This window comes from Delphinapterus leucas, chromosome 13, assembly GCF_059928025.1.
Source record: "Delphinapterus leucas isolate spDelLeu-1000000601 "Yukka" chromosome 13, BTC_Dleu_Yukka2, whole genome shotgun sequence".
NCBI lineage: Eukaryota > Metazoa > Chordata > Mammalia > Artiodactyla > Monodontidae > Delphinapterus > Delphinapterus leucas.
The window spans coordinates 34,886,665-34,907,257 of record NC_143141.1 but is presented as its reverse complement, the minus strand read 5'-3'; the positions used below and the strand labels follow the sequence as shown (position 1 = coordinate 34,907,257).

Genomic DNA, 20,593 nt, shown 5'->3' with positions numbered 1-20,593 from the left:
GATCCAAAACATTTTAAATATTCATTTTGATTAGTACAGGTCTAGAAAATTTAAGCTACAAAGAAAAATTTACAAGGCAGAATGCTGTATTGGGTTTGTTATGAGCCACAATCGTATAAAAATGCAGACTTTGATATGAGGCCTCTGAAAATCTGAGTGAAAAACATGAATACGTTTTAATCTAATGATAAATTTCATAAGAATAGAGATTTTTTTTTCATTCATACTATATATCTACTATCTAGAACCCTGCCTGGAATATTTAAGTGCTCTATAAATATTTGTCAAAGAGATAACTGTACTCTCTCAGAATTACTTTTGAACATTTGCAATTTGCTAGGGAATTAACCCATTTTGCCTGAGTCACTCTAGTTCAGGGGGGAAAGGTATATGTCTCCTACTAATTACAAAATTATGACAAGAGTATATTATACGTCACAGGGAATACAGTCAATAATTTATAAAATAACTATAAATGGAGTATAACCTTTAAGAATTGTGAATCACTATACTGTACACCTGTAACTTATAAAATATTGCACATCAACTATATTCAATTTAAAAAAAGAAATTATCTATGACAGTAAATGCTTGTTGTACATAATACAAATACTATATACCAGCATCATAACCTTACTATTATTTAACAACTGTCTACTCTTCACAAAGGACACTCTGTTGCGTGATAGCTGAAACCCTCTTATTTTATCAGCTAGCACCTCCTTCACTTGGAGAACAGACCATATGCAGCCAGCCATCTCTTGGTACTCCCAGGGGATTGTTTCCTGGACCTGCCCCCTCCCATGGTTACCAAAACCCATGGATGCTCAGGTTTCTTACAACTGGCCCACCATATCTGAGGGTTCCACTTCAGTGGCTACAGAGGGCCAACTGTACATAAACCAGTCTGAACAAAAGTATCTAACACTATGCCCAGAAGACTTATTAATAAGATATCCATGCTCTCAGGACAGTTCTCGTTTTAAATTATATTTTACAACAAACTAACATTCTAGATGGCTGATAATTACGCGCTTGCAAATTAAAGTTATTGCTGACTTCACTCTCACATTCAACATCCAAACCACTGGCAATTCCCACAGCTCTGTTTTCAAAACATTTCCAGAATCAAACCACTTCTCACAATACGGTTGACCCTTGAACAACATGTGTTTGAACTGTGTGGATCCACTTATACACATGGAATTTTTTCACTAAATATGTACTACATGATCCACAGTTGGTTGAATCCACAGAAGCTGAGGTCTGACTGTAAAAGTCATACATGGATTTTTGACTGCTTGAGGGCTGGAGCTCCTAACCCTTGCATTGCCCAAGGGTCAACTGTACATTTCCAGAGTACTGCTGACAAGAAATTGAACAGTCTCTAACAAGGCACTGCTGAACACTCATTTGTGGCAAAGGAAGGCACTTCCTCTGAGCCATTCAGGTACACAGGCAATACTGAAATTCAGACTGTATCTTACCCTCAAGAATGAGTAAAATCTTGATTCACTGCTTGAAACTGTACCAGTTTTTAAAACAAATTTATTGATCACTTACCATGGACCAGACATTGCTAAGAACATATTAAAAGCCTCTGACTCCCAAGGTTATTCAAACAAACATTTTATATTAAAAATAAAAAACATTGCTGGGAAAAATCAGGGATGAGCACCTACTCATATTTAATCAAGATTGGTCTGACTGGAAGAATGGGAGTTTTGGTTGAGAAAGGCAGAAGCGAGGGAGGGGATAATAGGAAATGTTAAAGCATGGACTACTTTGGGGAAAAGATTCTTGGATGGGGTGTTCTAGTAAAGCATACAAGGCAAAATTAGTCATAAATGTAAGTGTCAAGAGTTGAGGACAGTAGAGTTGCAGGATGATGAAGAACAAAAGGGTATATGACTTGGGATGAGTTACTTTAATTCTAAGCTTAGCTTTTCCTCAGCTGTAAAATGGACCCATTTACTGCAGAATTCTGACGAGGATTACACAAGCTCATAAAGCACTTAACAGAGAACACATGGCAAACGATAAGTATTCAATAAATAAATAATAAATTAAATAAAAAATAAAACTTCATTAATTCTCCTGCAATGGTTGGTCCCCTGTCCCCAAGCTAGTACTGCTTGCTTTTGTAGACTGGCCTAGGAAAGCTTAAGTTGTCTTCATTATTTGATATTCCCAAATCAACGTACTAAATAGGTTAAATTCTCAGATTATTTTTGGCAGTTTCTGAAATTAAAAACTTCAAAATAAGAATCTTAAAGACATTATAAAAGATGAGCCGTTCTTAATCCAATATGCTGCTGGCTATCATACTTCTAGCGAAGAGGCAGGAGGGAAAAAAGGTTTCCATAAACTCTATGGGGCTAATGATGTTTTAGGGAGTATTCATCTACAGATATAATCTTTCAAAAGACAAAAGTCATGGGCTAATTGCTGCATCCTATTAAAAAGACACATAATGTAACTAACAGATTATGAGACAAACTATCAAAAAAGTTTACCTATTCATTAAGAAAACAAGTGTAACTATATTTCTCATATAGATTACAAAACGTAAACTATTTTGTTGGCGAAAAAAATAATTGATTACGTTGTACTTCATAACAACTGTGATATCCAGAGAGTTGCAAAAAGAAACCTGAGCGTATTTTTATTGCCTTGAGTTCTCAAACTGCCAGTATTCTAAGAATAAAAACAAAAAAGCTACGTCAAAAACTCATCGGGCTTTTTCTTCTTTTCGAGAAAAGCAACAAAGGCAGGATCACCTCAGCGGATAATATTTCGAAAAAAACAAAGGAGAGGGGGCGGGGAGAGCAACACGACAAAGAAAAGATCCCAAACTAAGATCACTTAACACTAAGTCTAAAAATTCTCAGAGGTGACTAAATATGTTAAGGTACTTATCAATTGTTGCTTCATTTAAAACTCCCCGCTGCTTCAACGACATGTCAATCAGAAAAGTAGCAAGCGACGATAAAAATGCATTATATTCACTTCCCCTCAGTTGATATATACCTCCGGGGGAGAGTTCCATTTTTAAAAAGCAGTTTCAAGATCCTTAAGGGGTCCGATTTGGGGCTTTTTGATCAGGGGAGGGGGTGCCACGGAAGGAAAGCCACAGAGAAGTTCAAGAAAAAACATTTGGCTTTTTTCCAGTTGGCAACTGCGAGAATAAAGTTTAAGTCCCTGAAAATCAGTATAAGCATTTTCAAGACAAAAATTCTTATCAACGAAAGACAATGAAAGGAAGAGTTTCTAGAGAAAATCAAAGTAAAATGAAAGGGAGACGGCTGTAAAAATCAAAAGAGGTTAATCGAGACGCGGGGGAGGGGGATGGGGGGAGAGAAGAAAAGCGTAGAACAAAAAGGCTAGCCGAGTTCTAAAAACAGGTTTGAATGAAAATCTTTTCTCCACGCCTAAGACCACAGAGCGCCCGGGACGAAGCCAACCGCGGCGCTGTGGGGTAGTTACGCGGCCGGGACTAATTTAGAGGGCTGAGCCCCGTCTCCGTCCATCTCGTCCCCTCACAGCCCGGGTCTCGGTCCCTAGGCATCCCGGTGAGCGCTAGGGAGAGGAACCATGATATCGCGGCGTCCGCGGGGAACAATAGGCTGGGGAGCGGCGCAGAGCCGAAGCTTCGCTCCGGGACCAACACCATCCCGCCCCCCTCATCGCTGCCCCAGACTCACAGAGTCTTAGGCATTTCGTCCTCCATGGCTGCTGCTGTCGCGGCGGCGCCTCCGGGTCCAGCTCTCTACTCTTTACTACCTCACAAATCTTTTGAGCTGCTATGTCTGTGAAATAGCTGGGTTTCTCGGCCGACCGGAGATTACTCCGCCCCCTGCTTCGGCGGCAATTACACTAAGCCACCCGGCCCAGCGCGAACAATGAAGCCCCAACACAAGATGGCGGCGAGCCGGGAGCCTTGAAGCGGCCAGCGAAGTGACCCGGGCCGCGCAGGCGCAGAAGAATCTTGCACTTTCAACCTCCCGGCCGCCAGGCTGCACCTCAGTCCTTATATTCACTCGTTGCGCAGCCGCTCTTCCAGCGACGCTCGGGGATGTCTCAGACTGCGCAGGCGTAAAGGTTAACTAGTTCATGACTTCAGGAAACTTTTTTGAATTCCACTCCAGATTCGAATGTGTCAACAGTAATTTATAGTGAAATATAAATCTTCATGGAAATGAAAAATTGTGTTTCTAGAAGAAGAAAGATTATAAAAATTATTTAAGGCAAGGACAAAAGTTAGATGCGCCGCCCGGGAATCGAACCCGGGTCGCAAGAATGGGAATCTTGCATGATACCACTACACCAGCGGCGCTCACGGTGTTTGGTCTTGCTGAAATGCTTTAGGTTGACGTACAAGCATACGTGTATTCCCGGAAGATTTGTTTATTTATTTAAAAATAAAAGTTTATTGAGAGTCCATATAATCTGTTACTTTTAATATAAGAAATGATTTCTTTTCTCTCATTCCGATACAGTTGAATGGATGTTCCTGCTTTTTCTGTACGGAAAAAATCTCATTAAAAAATTTTATTTTTAGCTTAAAAGAGTTTCAAGGGACTTCCCTGGAGGTGCAGTGGCGGGACTCGGCGCTTCCACTGCAGGGGGCTTGGGTTTCATCCCTGATCAGGGAAATAAAACCCGCAAGCCACACAGCGCGGCCAAAAAACAAAAAGTTTCATTAAGAATTTGTCTTCTTCATATATACATACCAAATGTAAAACCGATAGCTAGTGGGAAGCAGCTGAATAGCACAGGGAGATCAGCTCGGTGCTTTTTTGTGACCACCTAGAGGGGTGGGATAGGGAGGGCGGGAGGGAGGGAGAAGCAAGAGGGAAGAGATATGGGGATATATGTATATGTATAGCTGATTCACTTTATTATAAAGCAGAAAGTACACACCATTGTAAAGCAATTATACTCCAATAAAGATGTTAAAAAAAAAAAAGAATGTCTTCTTGGTATTAACCACATTTTTGAGAGCCTGGAATGTATTTCTAGATCTTAGCAGAATTTTTCTTTATATTTGAATTTCCTTGGTATATTCAATGTATACTGAAAAATATTTAAGAAATAGTTATTTAATGCAAATAGGTCCCAAGAATTCTAAAACCAACTGACTCAGAATATATACAAATTTCAGCCCTCTTCCAGGAAAGCAGAAAAATTAGGGCTCTGAGATGTACTTCAGTATACTCATTATGTGTTTTGTATTGCATTTTATAAGTTATGTAAAAGTTTTTAAACATTGGGAAATGTACATGCCCCAAAATGTGGTGTTTTCTTTGGACTAGTTCCTTTAGACTTCGATACTTTTGGATAACCATTTTTAGAATTGTCTTTAGAATCTGGTGCACATTCTTGGGATTTTATTCAAAGATATCAAATATTAGTCTTTTGGGGATGAATAAGACAAATGTTAATAGTGGATAGTATTTTTAAACAACGTTTTGAGATGTAATTCACATAACATACATTTCTTCCATTTAAAATGTACAGTTTGGGAGTTCCCTGGTTGCCTAATGGTTAGGATTCCGGGCTTTCATTACCACAGCCTGGGGTCAACCCCTGGTCGCGGAATTGAAATCCCCCAAGCTGGCAGCCAAAAAGAAAAAAAAAAAAAAAGGAAAAAAATGTATAAAGGAAAAAAAATGTATAAAGATAGAATGCACAGTTCAGTGTTTTTGTTTTGTTTTTTCAGTACACTGTTGTGGCCTCTCCCGTTGCGGAGCACAGGCTCGAGACACGCAGGCTCGGCGGCCATGGCTCACGGGCCCAGCCGCTCCGCGGCATGTGGGATCTTCCCGAACCGGGGCACGAACCTGTGACCCCTACATCGGCAGGTGGACTCTCTACCACTGCGCCACCAGGGAAGCCCCAATGTTTTTTTTTTTTCGTGTAATCATAGAGATGTGCAACCATCTCTATAATCAATGTTAGAACATTCACCGCCGAAAAAATGAAACCCTTACCAATTAGAAGACACTTCCTATTCCCCATTCCAACCCCCGCCACAACCCACTAATCTTCTGTCTCTATAGATTTGTCTATTCTGGACATTATATTGTCCACGAAAAATTTGATTAATAGTCAATCTAAGAAAGCAATAGAGAATTTTATTTGAGCCAGCCTGAGGATTATAGCCCGGGAGACAATCTTTCAGAAAGCTCTGAGGACTTTTCTGCCCATTAGAAGTTAATGCACAGGGCATCCCGAGGCTGCTGCCAGTCAGGTGAGCTCCGGTCTGTCTGCGCTGCGGCAGGGAGGCCGCCGGATCAGCGAACCAAACCAATGCTGGGTGTGGAGGTGGTGCCTCAGTGCTCTCTGGGAAACGAGCAATGGGAATGTGCACTGGTCTCCTCTAAGCCATCACCTCATCTTTAACCTGGCTCAGGATGGGATCAAACTATCAGAGACTTAAGGTGATCGAAATATATGACTTGACTAAAGTAAAGTTAAAATATTGTGGTGTGCATTTCAATTCTCAAGCCATAGCTCCCACCATTGAGCAGATTGACCAGTCTTTCGATGCAACCCATCCTGGAGTGTACAACTCCACTGAGCAGCTCTTCCACCTCAGCTTCAGAGGACTGTCTTTCTCTTTTCAGCTAGATTCATGGACCGAGGCTCCCAAGTGCGAACCCAGTTTTGCCCATGGTCTGGCTTCTCTCCAGACAACCCACGAAGCAATTGTGAAACGAATGCACATCTACAGTGGAAACAGCCTACAGGATACCAAGGTTCCCATGATGCCCCGAGCTGTTTCCTGGGCAATGTGTGTGCTGAGAGTATAGATGTTCTTTGAGATGGAACTGGACCCTCAGGTTTATGACTTCGCCTACTTGCCGCAGGTTGCGGACCCAGCGTATTAACAGATGCCAAGATGTGGGTATTTGAATTCTTAGTGTATTTTGGCAGTTCCTGCCAAGATGTTCTTAGCATGCTTACCTCTCCACACAAGGTCTTCTACAAGTCAGAAGACAAAATGAAGATTTATTCTCCTTCTCCTGATAAGCAAGTTCCATCCAAGTGCAATGACTACTTTTTTAACTACTTCACTCTTGGAGTGGACATCCTCTTTGACGCGAATACACTCAAAGTGAAGAACTTTGTCCTATACGCCAATTACCCTGGACATTATAATTTTAACATTTATCACCACTGTGAGTTCAAGAATCCACTAACTGTAAAGAGAGAAAACACAGATGGTCAGACAGGAACGTGCATGACCTACAGCAAGGGGGACAACATCCAAGAGCTCCCCAGACAACACCAACCCATTTGGCTCCACATTCTGCTTTGGTCTTCAGCGGATGATCTTTGAGGTCATGCAGAACAACCACGTTGCCTCGGTGATCATTTATGGCCCTCCCAGGCCTGATGCAGACCTGAGGGCCACGGAGCTCCACTAGGATCATCACCACCCATGCCCCTCTGCCCCATGGAACTGTGCATCGCATCCTATTCGGCAGGCCACCCTGTGGGTTTTCTTGGACACCTTGTCAGTGTGGAAGGGCTGTTGTGATATTTTGAGCTGGAGCTCAGGCTTGGTGCTCTGCCATGGGGTGAGAGGCCCAGATATTCCTCTGTCCATTCTCAGCCTGCTGGTGCCAACAGGGGGCACAGACTACAAAGAGAAGCACAAACTCTGAGCCTTGATACCTGGACCCAGGAGCTCTCGGCTAACATGTAAGGGGAGAGTGTTCTGTCTCCTCTGACCCACACACATTGGGAAAACCTGAGGCTCTTTCTGTGGCTGAGGACCCAGGCACCCAGGACAAGGACAAGGTCCTGCCTTTGGCCCAACATTGCCACATGACCCTTAAGGCAAGCAGGTAGCATGTCCATAGTACTTGGTTGCAACTTTTGTACTACATCCACTTTAGTTACTGGATGAGCTGGCTGTGGCCAAGGTGGCCCACCTGCCCTTCCCTGTTTCTTTCATGCGTGCGCTCCCTGCCAGACCCAGTAGGCACACCCAACTGGTTGAAACACAACTTTCTCCCATCAAGGTACATGCCCAGGCCTGGTTCCCACCTTTCTTGGAGCCAGGCTTCAAGGCTGCCTGTTCCCCTACTCTGCCTCAACCTGGCTGACAGGGCTGCATGTTTCCATCCTGTTTGCCTCTTTTATTTAATGCCAGAGTTGTAGCCAGAGACAACTTCCTCCTTTTTTGTGTTTCAGCATTCTGCTCTGCACTGTGGGCTTGACTCCCCTTCCCTGACTCTGGGCAGTGTCCCCTGGCCAGGCCCATTCATAGCTCAAGTCCTCTGGGGCTCAAGGAGGGCTGGGCTGCTCAGTCTCTTTGTGGAATTTGCTAAGGAAAGTAGTATATGTGCTTTAAAAATATTAATCCTTTTGAAAAGAATTGAGAAAAGAAATGTATAATTTTATTCCATTTTAAATTATTTTCATTTAGCAACTTGTGATACATAGATGACAATCTTGTGAGTTTTTCAAATGTGTGTACAGATTTTTGTAAGTATAGCTCTTTTGTAAGTAACTCATGTACAGCCTTATCCTGTATAGTTTAACATCCTGTATAGTTTAGCCCAGGGGACCTGCCTTGGGCTCCTGTGTAGTGCTTGGGCCCACAGCCAGGCTTGTGTGGCATTCCCATGACTTTGTGACTGATTGGTGTCTTCCCATGTGGACTGTGGCCTGGCCAGAGACCCCCCCCCACCACACAACCCACTGTGGGGCAGCCAGGACTGTTCCCATCCTCTTAGAATGGGGGAACCTTCCTCATGCCCTGCCTGTACCCCTCCTCCAATAAAGACCTATGCCCTTAGCAACAGCTCACCATGTGCTGTTGCTGGGATGTTTGTACTTAAAAAATAAATAAATAAAAAAGAATACACAGTTATATACATTTTGAAGACAAAGAGTTATATATCAAATGATGTATTGACAGTTTACATAGTCCAGATCTGCATGTACAAGGCAAGTAGTGAGTCATCTTGATTAAGGATTAAGAAAGGAATATGGGGATTCCCTGGCGGTCCAGTGGTTAGGACTCGGCACTTTCACTGCCCAGGCTGTGTTCAGTCCCTGGTCGGGGAACTAAGATCCTGCAAGCTGTGTGCTGCAGCCAAAAAATAATAGCAATAAATAAAATAAAATACACTTGAGCTGGAAATGAAAACCGTCTTTAGTTGAGAAGGAAAAGAAATAAAACAGCCCCATGTTCAATGCTGCCTCATCCCTCATGTTATGTCTCATCCCTCATGTTATAGCCTAAGGAATTACCTTTCTGGTGCCAGGAAGAATTGCTCTTTACCATCAAGCAGGCATTCCTGTGTCTTTTAAGGAGATCTGGTTTATGTATAATTGTAGAAGCATAGTGCACACTAAAAAGGAGTATTGGCCCAAATGAGCAGAGAGAAAGTTTTATGTTTAAATTTTTTTTGTCCTCCCTTAAAAATAGTTTTATTTCATCAGTTCCCTCTTTTGATCATTAATGTTTTGATAGAAAGAATTAGGTGATCAAATATTTGGTCCCTTGATGCCACCTGTGGTTGCTTACCTGCCCTGGGTCTGTCATGTCCCTCCATTGCCAGTTCTAAAAGCCTGGTTCTTTCTTTCCTTTTAGGGGGACTGTAGTGGTATAATGTCTGTCAAGCACTGACAGTGAATTCCAAGTTGCCCAGTAGGACTTATGTCAATTTTACATTGCATGTGCATTGTGCATGTTCATTATTTTATAGAGAACTATAGATGTAATCAATAGTTTCAATCAGTTTAGATATTATTATTTTAGTAGAAGTTGGTGACACATAGCACGAAATGCAAGAAACCATCACTTTATAAGTTATACAAACTGTCATCAAAATTACCAACAGGAGTAAGAATGCCATTAGTAAAGATTTAAAGCAGGACCCTCCCCCCGAACCAAACCTTTTTCCTAGTATTTCTCCTAAACTGGGAAGAAGATCATTTAGAGTGGAAATTTGCGTTTTCATATGTGTCATAATATGGGTTATATTAGAAGACTCTTGGGAAGCAGTTAAAATATCTAGGGCCATGTGATTTTTTATTTTATTTTTTTTTGACGGTACGCGGGCCCCTCACTGTTGTGGCCTCTCCCGCCACAGAGCACAGGCTCCGGATGCACAGGCCCAGCAGCCATGGCCCACGGGCCCAGCCGCTCCACGGCATGTGGGATCTTCCCGGACCAGGGGCACGAACCCGTGTCCCCTGCATCGGCAGGCGGGCTCCCAACCACTGCGCCACCAGGGAGGCCCAGGCCATGTGATTTTATAGGACCTCTTTTCTCATCATGGAAACTTCTGAATTGAGCAAGCTAATGGCTTGGTTACTATCATTTAAGGCTTGCTGGGTGAATTTTGTTAAAGTCTCTGTGAATAATGACAACTTCTATTCCAAGTGAAGGAATAAATATTGTGACCAAACGATCATACCAATGCAAGACTGATTGATCTCAGTGTGTTCACATTAAAGGCAGATTGGCAGGAACAGTTTCAAAGGCTACCTCTAGGTGACCTTGTGCATGAGTAAAACCAATTGTGCATCTTCCTAACCAACCTGGGGAGAGGCAAGGCCATAAAATTGTTCAATAAATCCATTGGATCCTGGTAGGAGCTAAGTAATATATATATATATATATATATTTATTTATATCCATTATCTCCTTTTTAAATTCATTATTTTTATTATACTTTTGGCTGCATTGGGTCTTCGTTGCTGCGCACGGGCTTTCTCTAGTTGCGCCGAGCGGGGGCTACTCTTCTTTGCGGTATGCGGGCTTCTCATTGTGGTGGCCTCTCCCGCTGCGGAGCATAGGCTCCAGGCGCCCAGGCCTCAGTAGTTGTGGCACGCGGGCTCAGTAGTTGTGGTGCACGGGCTTAGCTGCTCCGCGGCACGTGGGATCTTCCCGGACCAGGGTTCGACTTCGTGTCCTCTGCATTGGCAGGCGGACCCCCAGCCACTGTGTCATCAGGGAAGCCCTAAGTAATATATTTAATATCTAGTGAAAAGGAGTATTTATAGTCAGGTTCTGAACAAATGTCATTCATTGGCTGAATAAGAGGGTCCCACTTTGTGATATCAGTGGTAGCTGGCACAGTCCTAGCGTATCTTTCTTCTAAAATAAAATTTCTAAGGGCCATCCAGTTAGAGCCTTGGAGAGAAGAAATCCACCAAGGTACACCCGGAAGAATCTGTCGTAGATTACTCACTGTAAAGCCAACAATTGAATTAATTTTCAACCCTGCTTAGGTTTTATGCCCATGATAGAAAAAATTGATATATGCAGAAGTCCACGAAATCAATAAAACACTATAAATAATCATGTAAGTCAGGTCCAGCATCTCAAGATAGCTGTCTACTTCTGATGTCATTGTCTTCTTGTCCTAGTGTGGGTGTAGTTTCTCTTCTATTTGAGCACTGTTTTAAAGTGAGTTGAGGTCAGCAGTCTTCTCTATAGACCAGCCCAGTGCAGGACCCTTCTAAAGTGGGAAATAAGGATCCAAAAGTCAATTTCCTTTAGTTTTACTGTGTATGAGCTAGTCAAGTGTACCTGGTAAGGGTCTTTCTATCTAGGTTGGAGATGGCCCTTTAAATAATGTCTTTCCCAGTATGCATAATCTGCCTGGTTGCAGGTCATGGGACAACTGATCTTTGCCCAAAGACAGACTACTGGGATAAGCTTCAGAAAGAAACTTAGAATGTCCTTTAAAAAGTTAATTAAACTTTATAATAATATAACATAGTAATGAGGAGCCCTTCAGGAAGTGAGTCCTAGGTAGTAAATATAAAACCCCAAAGACACGAACAACGCTAGAACTGAATATCCACAAGTAATTTTTCTCTCTAAAATTATCCTCATTTCCACCAAATATAGCCAAATTAAGACTAATTTGTAAAAAAAAAGAAAAAAAAAGACTAATTTGTTTGCAAAATAAGCCTGGCTTCAATAAACTTATCTTAATTATTTACATAAGTGTAATTGATTATGTAGGCTCTTTAAAGTGGCTTTGCTGGAAGTTTTCATAAGGAATCTCAGGTTAAACTTTTAAAAGGCCTGTCAAGGGTGGGCAAGCCACATCAAGGGCTTGCTATCAGCCTGCGGTATCTATAGATTTGGGTGAATTCCTTTCTTCTCAAGGTCCCCAAAATATCTTGAGATTCCTGCACCAGCCAGCAGGTAGACTTCTTTATTTACCTGGTAAGGCTGCTGAAAGCAGGGCACCAGGTTGTTTTCCCAGGGGCTTTATAGCTCTGTAAAGCTCACCTTAGTTCTTTAAAGTTATTTGGTCATATCTGATTCTATCATATTCTGTAATACAACATTCCAGTCAAAGCCACGTTAATATAACCAATGTTTCCAATTATGTCCTGTTATAAGAAGAACAGATTCTTATTGAACTTATACAAATAACTATATTGCCTAAAAATGAGAATATTCACTAAGAGTTTCCAAATTCTGAAGTAATTAAGTTGAGAGAAAGGATAAATATTTCAATTCTGCTTAAAAATGTACAACTTACCAAGTTGCTATAAGTCATTATTAGCTTAAGAGGAAAGATTTCCTTAAAACTGGAAAACAAAGATTAAAAGCCAAAAATATTTCAGACAAAAAGCCATAAAAATGATAACCATATTCATCAGTTCACTCAGTCCTATGTAGCTAATCCTTGTTGATCTTGATCATCTGTTAACAGTTTATGAAGCCATTTGGTTTTCCATTAGAACTCTTTAATTTCTTACCCAGATTTGTGGTATGATTTGAAAGATAACAGAAACCTGTACTTGTCAAAAGTTTCTTTCTATGAATATTCTTGAAGATGAAGCATTCTTTTTCAAAAGCATCGGAGTACAACAATAGCTGTCCGTAAGTGGCAAAAAAGACTTTAGGGCTTCCCCGGTGGCGCAGTGGTTGAGAGTCCGCCGGCTGATGCAGGGGACATGGATTCGTGCCCCAGTCCGGGAAGATCCCACATGCCGCGGAGCGGCTGGGCCCGTGGGCCATGGCTGCTGGGCCTGCGCGTCCGGAGCCTGTACTCCGCAGCGGGAGAGGCCACAACAGTGAGAGGCCCACGCACCGCAAAAAAAACAAAAAGACTTTAAAAGGTATGGTTAAAGATCTAATTACAATGCAATTGACAAAGAAACTTGGTCTCATCAAATCAAGTTCTTTTTCTTGCTGACAAATTTTTTAACAGAGATTGTAAGATCTTATTTGACTTCTAGTAAACCTAGTATTTAATGTTGATGGTTCCACAGACACATCTGTATCAGTTAAACCAAAAAATTTAAACTAATTTTGATACCAAATATTAATTTAACATTGAATATTTTCCAGTGAACCTGAAATTCATTTGGGTTAGTTTCTTTTATATTTCTGAGTATTTACATAAGAGCTTAGTTTTATTTAAGCCAATTAAATAGAGCTAATTTACATTAATTGGCATTTAATTTTGGTAAAGCCATCCGAACGTAAAGATATATCATATCTATAACGTACACACGTATAGACAGACACAACCAAAGATCTCATAGCTTCATTTTCAAGTCTAGTCATGAATCAGGTATTACAATATAAACTCACTAGTTTGTAAATAACAATTGGAGTAAGTTAAGTTTATCTGCATGAGTTTAAAAAAGCCTCTTTTCCACCTTTTTTCCTCTCGGTCTCAGGAATTGGAGATGGTTTAGATAAGAGTAAGGTAAGAGTTCCTGAGAGTCCTGGTAGAACACTTACATCTCAAGGCATAGGGAGAGAAAAGCAAGTCCCTCCTAGAAGATCTTGTTCCCTTAGGGTCTGAATTCTGAAAAGATGTTTATCAAGCTGGCATTATATAACTGCATATGCAAAGCCAGTTTGGGAATGTCAGAAAGAGACCCATCTTGGTCATTTTCAGGGCGTGACTTTCCACATTTCCCAACTAAGTAAGCTCTTGCAGGTATCAGTTCCATAAGTGTAATACATAAGCCCAGCTGGGGTTCCCATAGGTGCTTGTCTGTCAGGGAGCTGTTTGGCCTTTGAGGAACAATTGCCCATTATTAATTTGGTAGCCTAATTCAACAACTTTCTGAGAACAGTGTGGTGTATCGAATGTGTGCTGCTTCTGAGTCTGGCTCCTCAGAGAGTTAACCTTGGATTGGTTTGACTCTTTTACATGTCTCTGTTCTTCCCTCTGATAGTCTAAAACTGCTTTGGGTGCTCAGAGCACTAGACGATCAGTCTTTACATCATGTGTCTCAGGAAGAGCAGAAATGACTCAATAGTACTGGGATTTCCTGTGAGACTGCTCCATGTCACAAGGATTAATCCTCAGACACTTCCACTAAGTTCTCAGTTGCCTGAGGACACCTTGTGGCCAGAGGGAGCAAATGTCCCTTTTCTTCGGAGTGGAATAATTCAGCCTCTCATTTCACTAGCCGTTTGTTCAGACCATATATCTACTTGTTTTTCAATTAAGCCAAATTTAACAAAAACCTGGCCACCTATCTGGGTTTCCCTGAGCCTCCCACCCAGATCCCCCTAAGTCCCTAAGAAATGTACCAGTGCCCTTTAAGACTCCAAGTCTTAAGTAAAATCAGTTTGAATACAGTTTGTAGGACCATCACCTAAAACAATAAGATCTGGAGAACTTACAGGAACACCTGAAAAGTACTGAGAAGCCAGTGGAACTCAAAGGACCTGAGCTGGTACTGAACAACAACCAGTTCAGGTAGTCTCCAGGTGTCCTCTGATGGGTATCTCTGATATCCTGCTGGCTATGCTATGCAAATGACTATGAAAAATTATTAGTAGTCAATCTAAGAAGGAAATAATTTTATTCGAGCCAATAGAAGACAGTCTTTCAGAAAGCTCTGAGGACTGTTTTGCCCATTAGAAGTTAAAGCACAGTTATATACATTTTGGAGACAAAAGGTTATATATCAAATGATGTATTGACAGTCTACATAGTTCAGATCTCCTTGTATAAGGCAAGAAGTGGGTAATTGGTGACCCCTTACAAGATTAAAAAGTACATGTTATATCCTAAGAAGTTACCTTGCTGGCACCAGGAAAAAATTGTTTTTATGGTTGAGCAGGCATTCCTACATCTGCTAAAGAGAGCTGGTTAATATATCATACAGATGTACAGTGCAACAAGGGTAGTGGCCCAAACAGGCAGAGAGAATTTTATGTTTAAAATTTTTCTTGTCCTGCCTTAAAAATAATATTATTGCATCAGTATAAACAGAAACATAAAATATGCAGTCCTTTGTGACAGGCTTATTTCACTTAGCATTATGCTTTTATGGTTCATCTATGTTATAGCATGTATCAATACTTCATTCCTCGGCTTCCCTGGTGGCGCAGTGGTTAAGGATCCGCCTGCCAATGCAGGGGACACGGGTTCGAGCCCTGGTCCAGGAAGATCCCACATACCGCGGAGCAACTAAGTCCGTGTGCCACAACTACTGAGCCCATGCGCCACAACTTCTGAGCCTGTGTTCTAGAGCCCACGAGCCACAACTACTGAAGCCCGCACGCCTAGAGCCCGTGCTCCGGAACAAGGGAAGCCACTGCAATGAGAAGCCTGCTCACCCAACGAAGAGTAGCCCTCTCTCGATGCAACTAAAAAAGCCCACGTGCAACATCGAAGACCCAACGCAACCAAAATTAAAAGAAAATACTTCATTCCTTTATTTTGTTCCGAATAAAATTCCTTCCAATGGATACAGCAGAAGTATTTTTTAAGCTTTGAAAAGTTTGTTAAAACTTTATTATTTTATTATATATTATATATATTTTTAAAGCTTTATTAAAAACTTTAATAAAGTATTAAAGTTACAACTGTGTTGTCCTAAATTAGAAATAACACCCAGAAAAGCATCAGGGTTATCTTGAAGCAAAAAGACAGCTTTATTGTTCACAAGGTTTGCAAACTGGGGATACACAGCCCTCAGCTGAAACTGAAATTGTGTTCTCGGTGGGGGAAAGGGGTGAGGGATTTTTAAAAGTGAAACCCTCAGAAGCTATAGCTGGGAGACTTGTAAGGGGATTGGATGGCCCTTGCAGACTGACTACAAGTCCTCCCATCATGATCAGTGATTGGCTGTCATTGGAGCTTCTTGACTGGGGCTTTTCTACGTAGGACCCTTAGTAGAATAAAAGTCTTTAAAGTTTTTGTTCGTGGTTTTTCTACGAACACACAGTATGTGACTGAACCCCAGGTCTGTCATGACTGCCTGTCCCATTTTATTTTTGGCCCCCGTTAGCCACACTGGTCCGTTTTTTATGTTCTTCCTTGGGAGATTCCTCTTATTTTTTTACTTTTTCTTAAAGGACCTTATTTTATTTTCAGAAAAGTAACACATGCTCACTGTCACAAGTGAAACAATGTAGATAAATAAGGAAATGATTAATAATCACCTTATCCTCCCCCCATTAGTTTGTAAGCTTCCACATCTTACTTTGCATGCATACAGATGCACGTGTCTGTAAGTACTTTGGGGTTTTGTTATTTTTAAAAATGTGGTTACACCATGGATATTACTTGCAACTTTCTTTTCTCGCGTAAACTTGCATCATAGATATTCTCCAGTTCAACTAATATGGATCTAATTAATTGTTATTTTAAAAGCAGCAAAGAGTCCACAGAATATGCCATAATTTTTTCAGTGGCAAATTGAATAAGTGATAAATGGCATTCATTGACATACATTCAGGTTTCACCTATTTTTTATTTGTTTGTTTTTGTACCTTTTAATCTCCCTCACCTATTTCACTCCTTCCCATGACCTTCTCTCCTCTGACAATTACCTGTTCATTCTCTGTAACTATGATTCTGTTTTGTTATGTGTGTTCATTTGTTTTGTTTTTTAGATTCCACATATATGTGAAATCGCACAGTGTTTATCTTTCACTGTCTGATTTATTTCAGTTAGCATAATACCCTCTGGGTCCATCCATGATGTCACAAATGTCATGATCACATTCTTTTTTCTGGCTCAGTAATATTCCTTTATATATATTATGTATAATATATTCCTTGCTATGTAATATATAGGAAGGAATATCTAATATATAATTTTATATATATCTAATATATTTCTTTCTATATATATTTATTTTATATATTCATTATATATAGTAAATATATATATCTATATGTATGTATATTTATATACCTCTCTATCCATTCATCTATTGATGGGCACTTAAGATGCTTCCAAGCTAAACATCCATCAACAGAGGAATGAATGAAGAAGATATGGTACATATATACAGTGGAATATTACTCAGCCATAAAAAAGAATGAAATGATGCCATTTGCAGCAACATGGATGGACCTAGAGATTGTCATACTGAGTGAAGTAAGTCAGACAAAGACAAATATCATACGGTATCACTTATATGTGGAATCTAAGAAAAGGGTACAAATGAACTTATCTACGAAACAGAAATAGAGTCACAGATGCAGAAAACAAACTTACAGTTACCAGGGGGTAATGTGGCTTACCCTCTTACAACGGCTTTTGCTGGGTCCCATATCTTTTGGGTCATTGCATTTTTGTTTTCTCATTTGTCTTCAGGTATTTCTTGATTTCCTCTTTGATTTCTTCAGTGACCCATTGGTTGTTCAGAGGCATATTGTTTAGCCTCCACATGTTTGTACTGTGTTTTTTGCACTTTTTTGTTTCTTGTAGTTGATTTCTAGTCTCATAGTGTTGTGGTTGGAAAAGATGTTTGACATGATTTCAATCTTTTAAACTTTACTGAGACTTATTTTGTGGACTATCATGTGATCTATCCTGGAGAATGTTCCTGGTGTACTTGAAAAGAATGTGTATTCTGCTGTTTTGAATGCAATTTTCTTTATATATCTATTAAGTCAAACCGGTTTACTGTGTTGTTTAAGAACAGTGTTTCTATATTGATTTTCTGTCTGGAGATCTGTCCATTGATGTGATATTGGTGTTTAATTCCCCAATATTTTTGTGTTCCAGTGAATGTCTCCCTTATGTCTTCTAGTATTTTACACCTGTTCCCCCCCCCACCACTACAAACAATGTTGCAGTAAGCATCCTGGTACATATACCTTTATGACTAATTATTTTATCTCTGTAGATTTCCAAACATGGGATTTATAAATTAAATATTGGGTTGGCCAAAAAGTTCATTCAGTTTTTTTCCATCCCATCTTATGGAAAAACCCAAATGAACTTTTTGGCCAACCCAATATTATCTTTTTATGTATCTTAATAAATAATTGTTTCTAAAAGGTTTTAGTCATTCATACCCCCACCAACAAAGTCAGTACCTGAGATCTATGTCTACTCCACCTTTTTTTCTGCATTAAGATGTTATTATTCTTGTTAGTTTCCCCCAATATGATTGATGAAAACTGGTATCTCCTTGTTTGCAGTTACATTCATTTAAACTACTACTGGAGTTGAGAATTTCTTCATCTTGTCTTTTTGACCAATGGCACTTGCTTTCTCTTTTGTGATTTACCTAATTATGTACTTTGTCTGTATTTATATTGAGTTGTTTACCTCCTCTTATCCATTTGTAGAGTTCTTTGTATGTTTGTGATATAAACCACCATCTTGTCTGTCATTTTAGTGGCAAATATTCATTGTTTTTTTAAACTTTTAAAATTTTATCTCTTGCCATCTGAAAATGTTTATGTTTTATGTAATCAAATATGTTTATCTTTTCTCATATTACCTCTAAATTTCCTATCTTGCCTAGGACAGAATAAATATCATTTACACTATTTAGAATAAGAAAGAAATGAGATGTTTGGAAGTAACAGCATATGCAAATGAATTTCTTAAGGTAGTTCCAATGAAGAAAAAAAACCTGGAGACATAGCAGAATTATTGATTTCAGTGTTGTCATAGACAAAAAAAGCCATACACTTGTTAAATTTTAACTTTTATCAGTAATTTAGTATTTCACTGGGGAAAAGTCCAGTGTGAATACAAAGCTGGACACCTGTCAACATTTAAGTTTTAATCAATGATATACTGTTGCAATAGGGAAATGTTCAAATCAACTTCGATTTGTACATAGGTGATCTCATGTTTTAAAAGGAGAATGAGAGAATGGGGGTGGGGAGATGAGTAGGGGACCAGTAAAGTCAGGGAAATGAAAGATTACAAAAATTGAGAAGCAGCTGTTAGGCAAGTGAAATCCCTCTGCTTTCGTTAACTGCTGCTTATCAAATTTAGTCTCCAGTCCTTCCACAAAGACTAGAAGATAGGGACTCTATCTTCATTTGTTAGCTGGAACTAACACTAAATTTTTTTGGCAGCCTTGAGTTTTTCCAGATAGGCACTTTAAGGGAAGTTGGGCTCATTCCAAGGATGCGGCTTTGAGCTGTTGTAAACTATGTTAGTCTTTATATGCTAAAGCTGAGGCCCTGTTGAGAAGAGGTCTCAGAAGAACCTGGCTAGAGTTTGGTCAAGGAGAGGATCTTAGTGTCTAGGTTCTTAAGGAGACTGCTTTCTTGAACACTTCTTTGAATAAATATTTCTTATATTACTTTATTATTACACTTCATATACATGGTAACATTTTCCACCAATGACTTAAAAAAAATCTTTTTGAGTTTTAGTGACAGTATTCTTTTGAAAAGTTAAGAGTGCAGAATGAGAAAGCCTTCAATCCACCTCCACTTTGCAAGTCATTTTTACTGTCTGTTCGTCAAGGGTCCTTTCAGCAGAATCTTTCCTAATGTTTCAGAAGCAGAAATGAAAGTTTCCACTTAGGACAGGTGTGTGAAGTTCACTGACATGGTAAATTCTAATCAACCAACATATATTTATTGAAGGGCTTTTAGGCTTAATGTACTTAGGTGTTGTGGGCATAATGTAGTTTGGAAAAAGAAAAGTAAAAAACACATAATTTAGTTCTTTCTTTGTAACTTGTAAAAAAGGAGACTTAATCTTCATATTTTTATGTTCTTTCTGTTTTTTTTTAAAAGACTTTATTTCTTTTTTTTCATTGCAGTGCGTGGGCTTCTCATTGCGGTGGCTTCTCTTGTTGTGGAACTTGGGCTCTAGGTACATGGGCTTCAGTAGTTGTGGCACACAGGCTCAGTAGTTGTGGCTCACGGGCTTAGCTGCTCTGTGGCATGTGGGATCTTCCTGGACCAGGGCTTGAATCTGTGTTCCCTGCATTGGCAGGAGGATTCTTAACTGCTGCACCACCAGCAAAGTCCCTATTTTTATGTTCTTACATGGAAGTGTTTTTTTCTTGTGTGACTTGCATCTTGTTCCATTAACACCTCCATTTCCCCCTTTCTTACTGTGCTCTACTGGCTGTTCCACAAACATGCCAGGCATTTTCCTTGCCTAGAAAGCTCTTTCCCTAGATATTCACCTGGTCCACTCTCTCACTTACTGCAAACTTTTGCTTAAATGCCATCCTGCTCAATGAGGCTTCATCTGACCATCCTATTTAAAATTGCAAGCCATTCCCCTTTCCTCTTTCCCCACCCTACATCATTTACTTGTTTACTCTAATTGTCATCTGTCTCCCTCCACTAGAATGTCTCTGTCATTAGAATCAATATTTTAAAAAATCAATATTTTCTACTGATTT

General features: G+C 40.1%; 1 protein-coding gene, 1 non-coding gene and 1 pseudogene across 12 annotated transcripts in view; 1 reads left to right on the top strand and 2 right to left on the bottom strand.

Moving 5' to 3' along the window:
* Positions 1 to 3,974, bottom strand: part of TIA1 (TIA1 cytotoxic granule associated RNA binding protein) — a 29,097-nt gene extending 25,123 nt beyond the window's left edge. For 3 of the 11 annotated variants that reach the window (XM_022561207.3, XM_022561203.3, XM_022561206.3), the window contains exon 1: positions 3,705 to 3,970. In XM_022561207.3, the coding sequence (XP_022416915.1) occupies positions 3,705 to 3,730 (26 nt within the window). In that variant the 5' untranslated portion in view covers positions 3,731 to 3,970. Of the gene's footprint in view, positions 1 to 3,704 lie in introns of all 11 variants that reach the window. The other 8 variants (XM_089923043.1, XM_089923042.1, XM_022561205.3 and 5 more) reach the window with 4 other exon arrangements.
* A 291-nt stretch (positions 3,975 to 4,265) lies between these two features.
* Positions 4,266 to 4,336, bottom strand: TRNAG-CCC (transfer RNA glycine (anticodon CCC)). The gene has a single exon. It is a non-coding gene; the product is annotated as a tRNA-Gly (tRNA).
* Positions 4,337 to 6,210: 1,874 nt separating this feature from the next.
* Positions 6,211 to 7,454, top strand: LOC111167914 (phagosome assembly factor 1 pseudogene; annotated as a pseudogene).
* Positions 7,455 to 20,593: the final 13,139 nt, after the last annotated feature.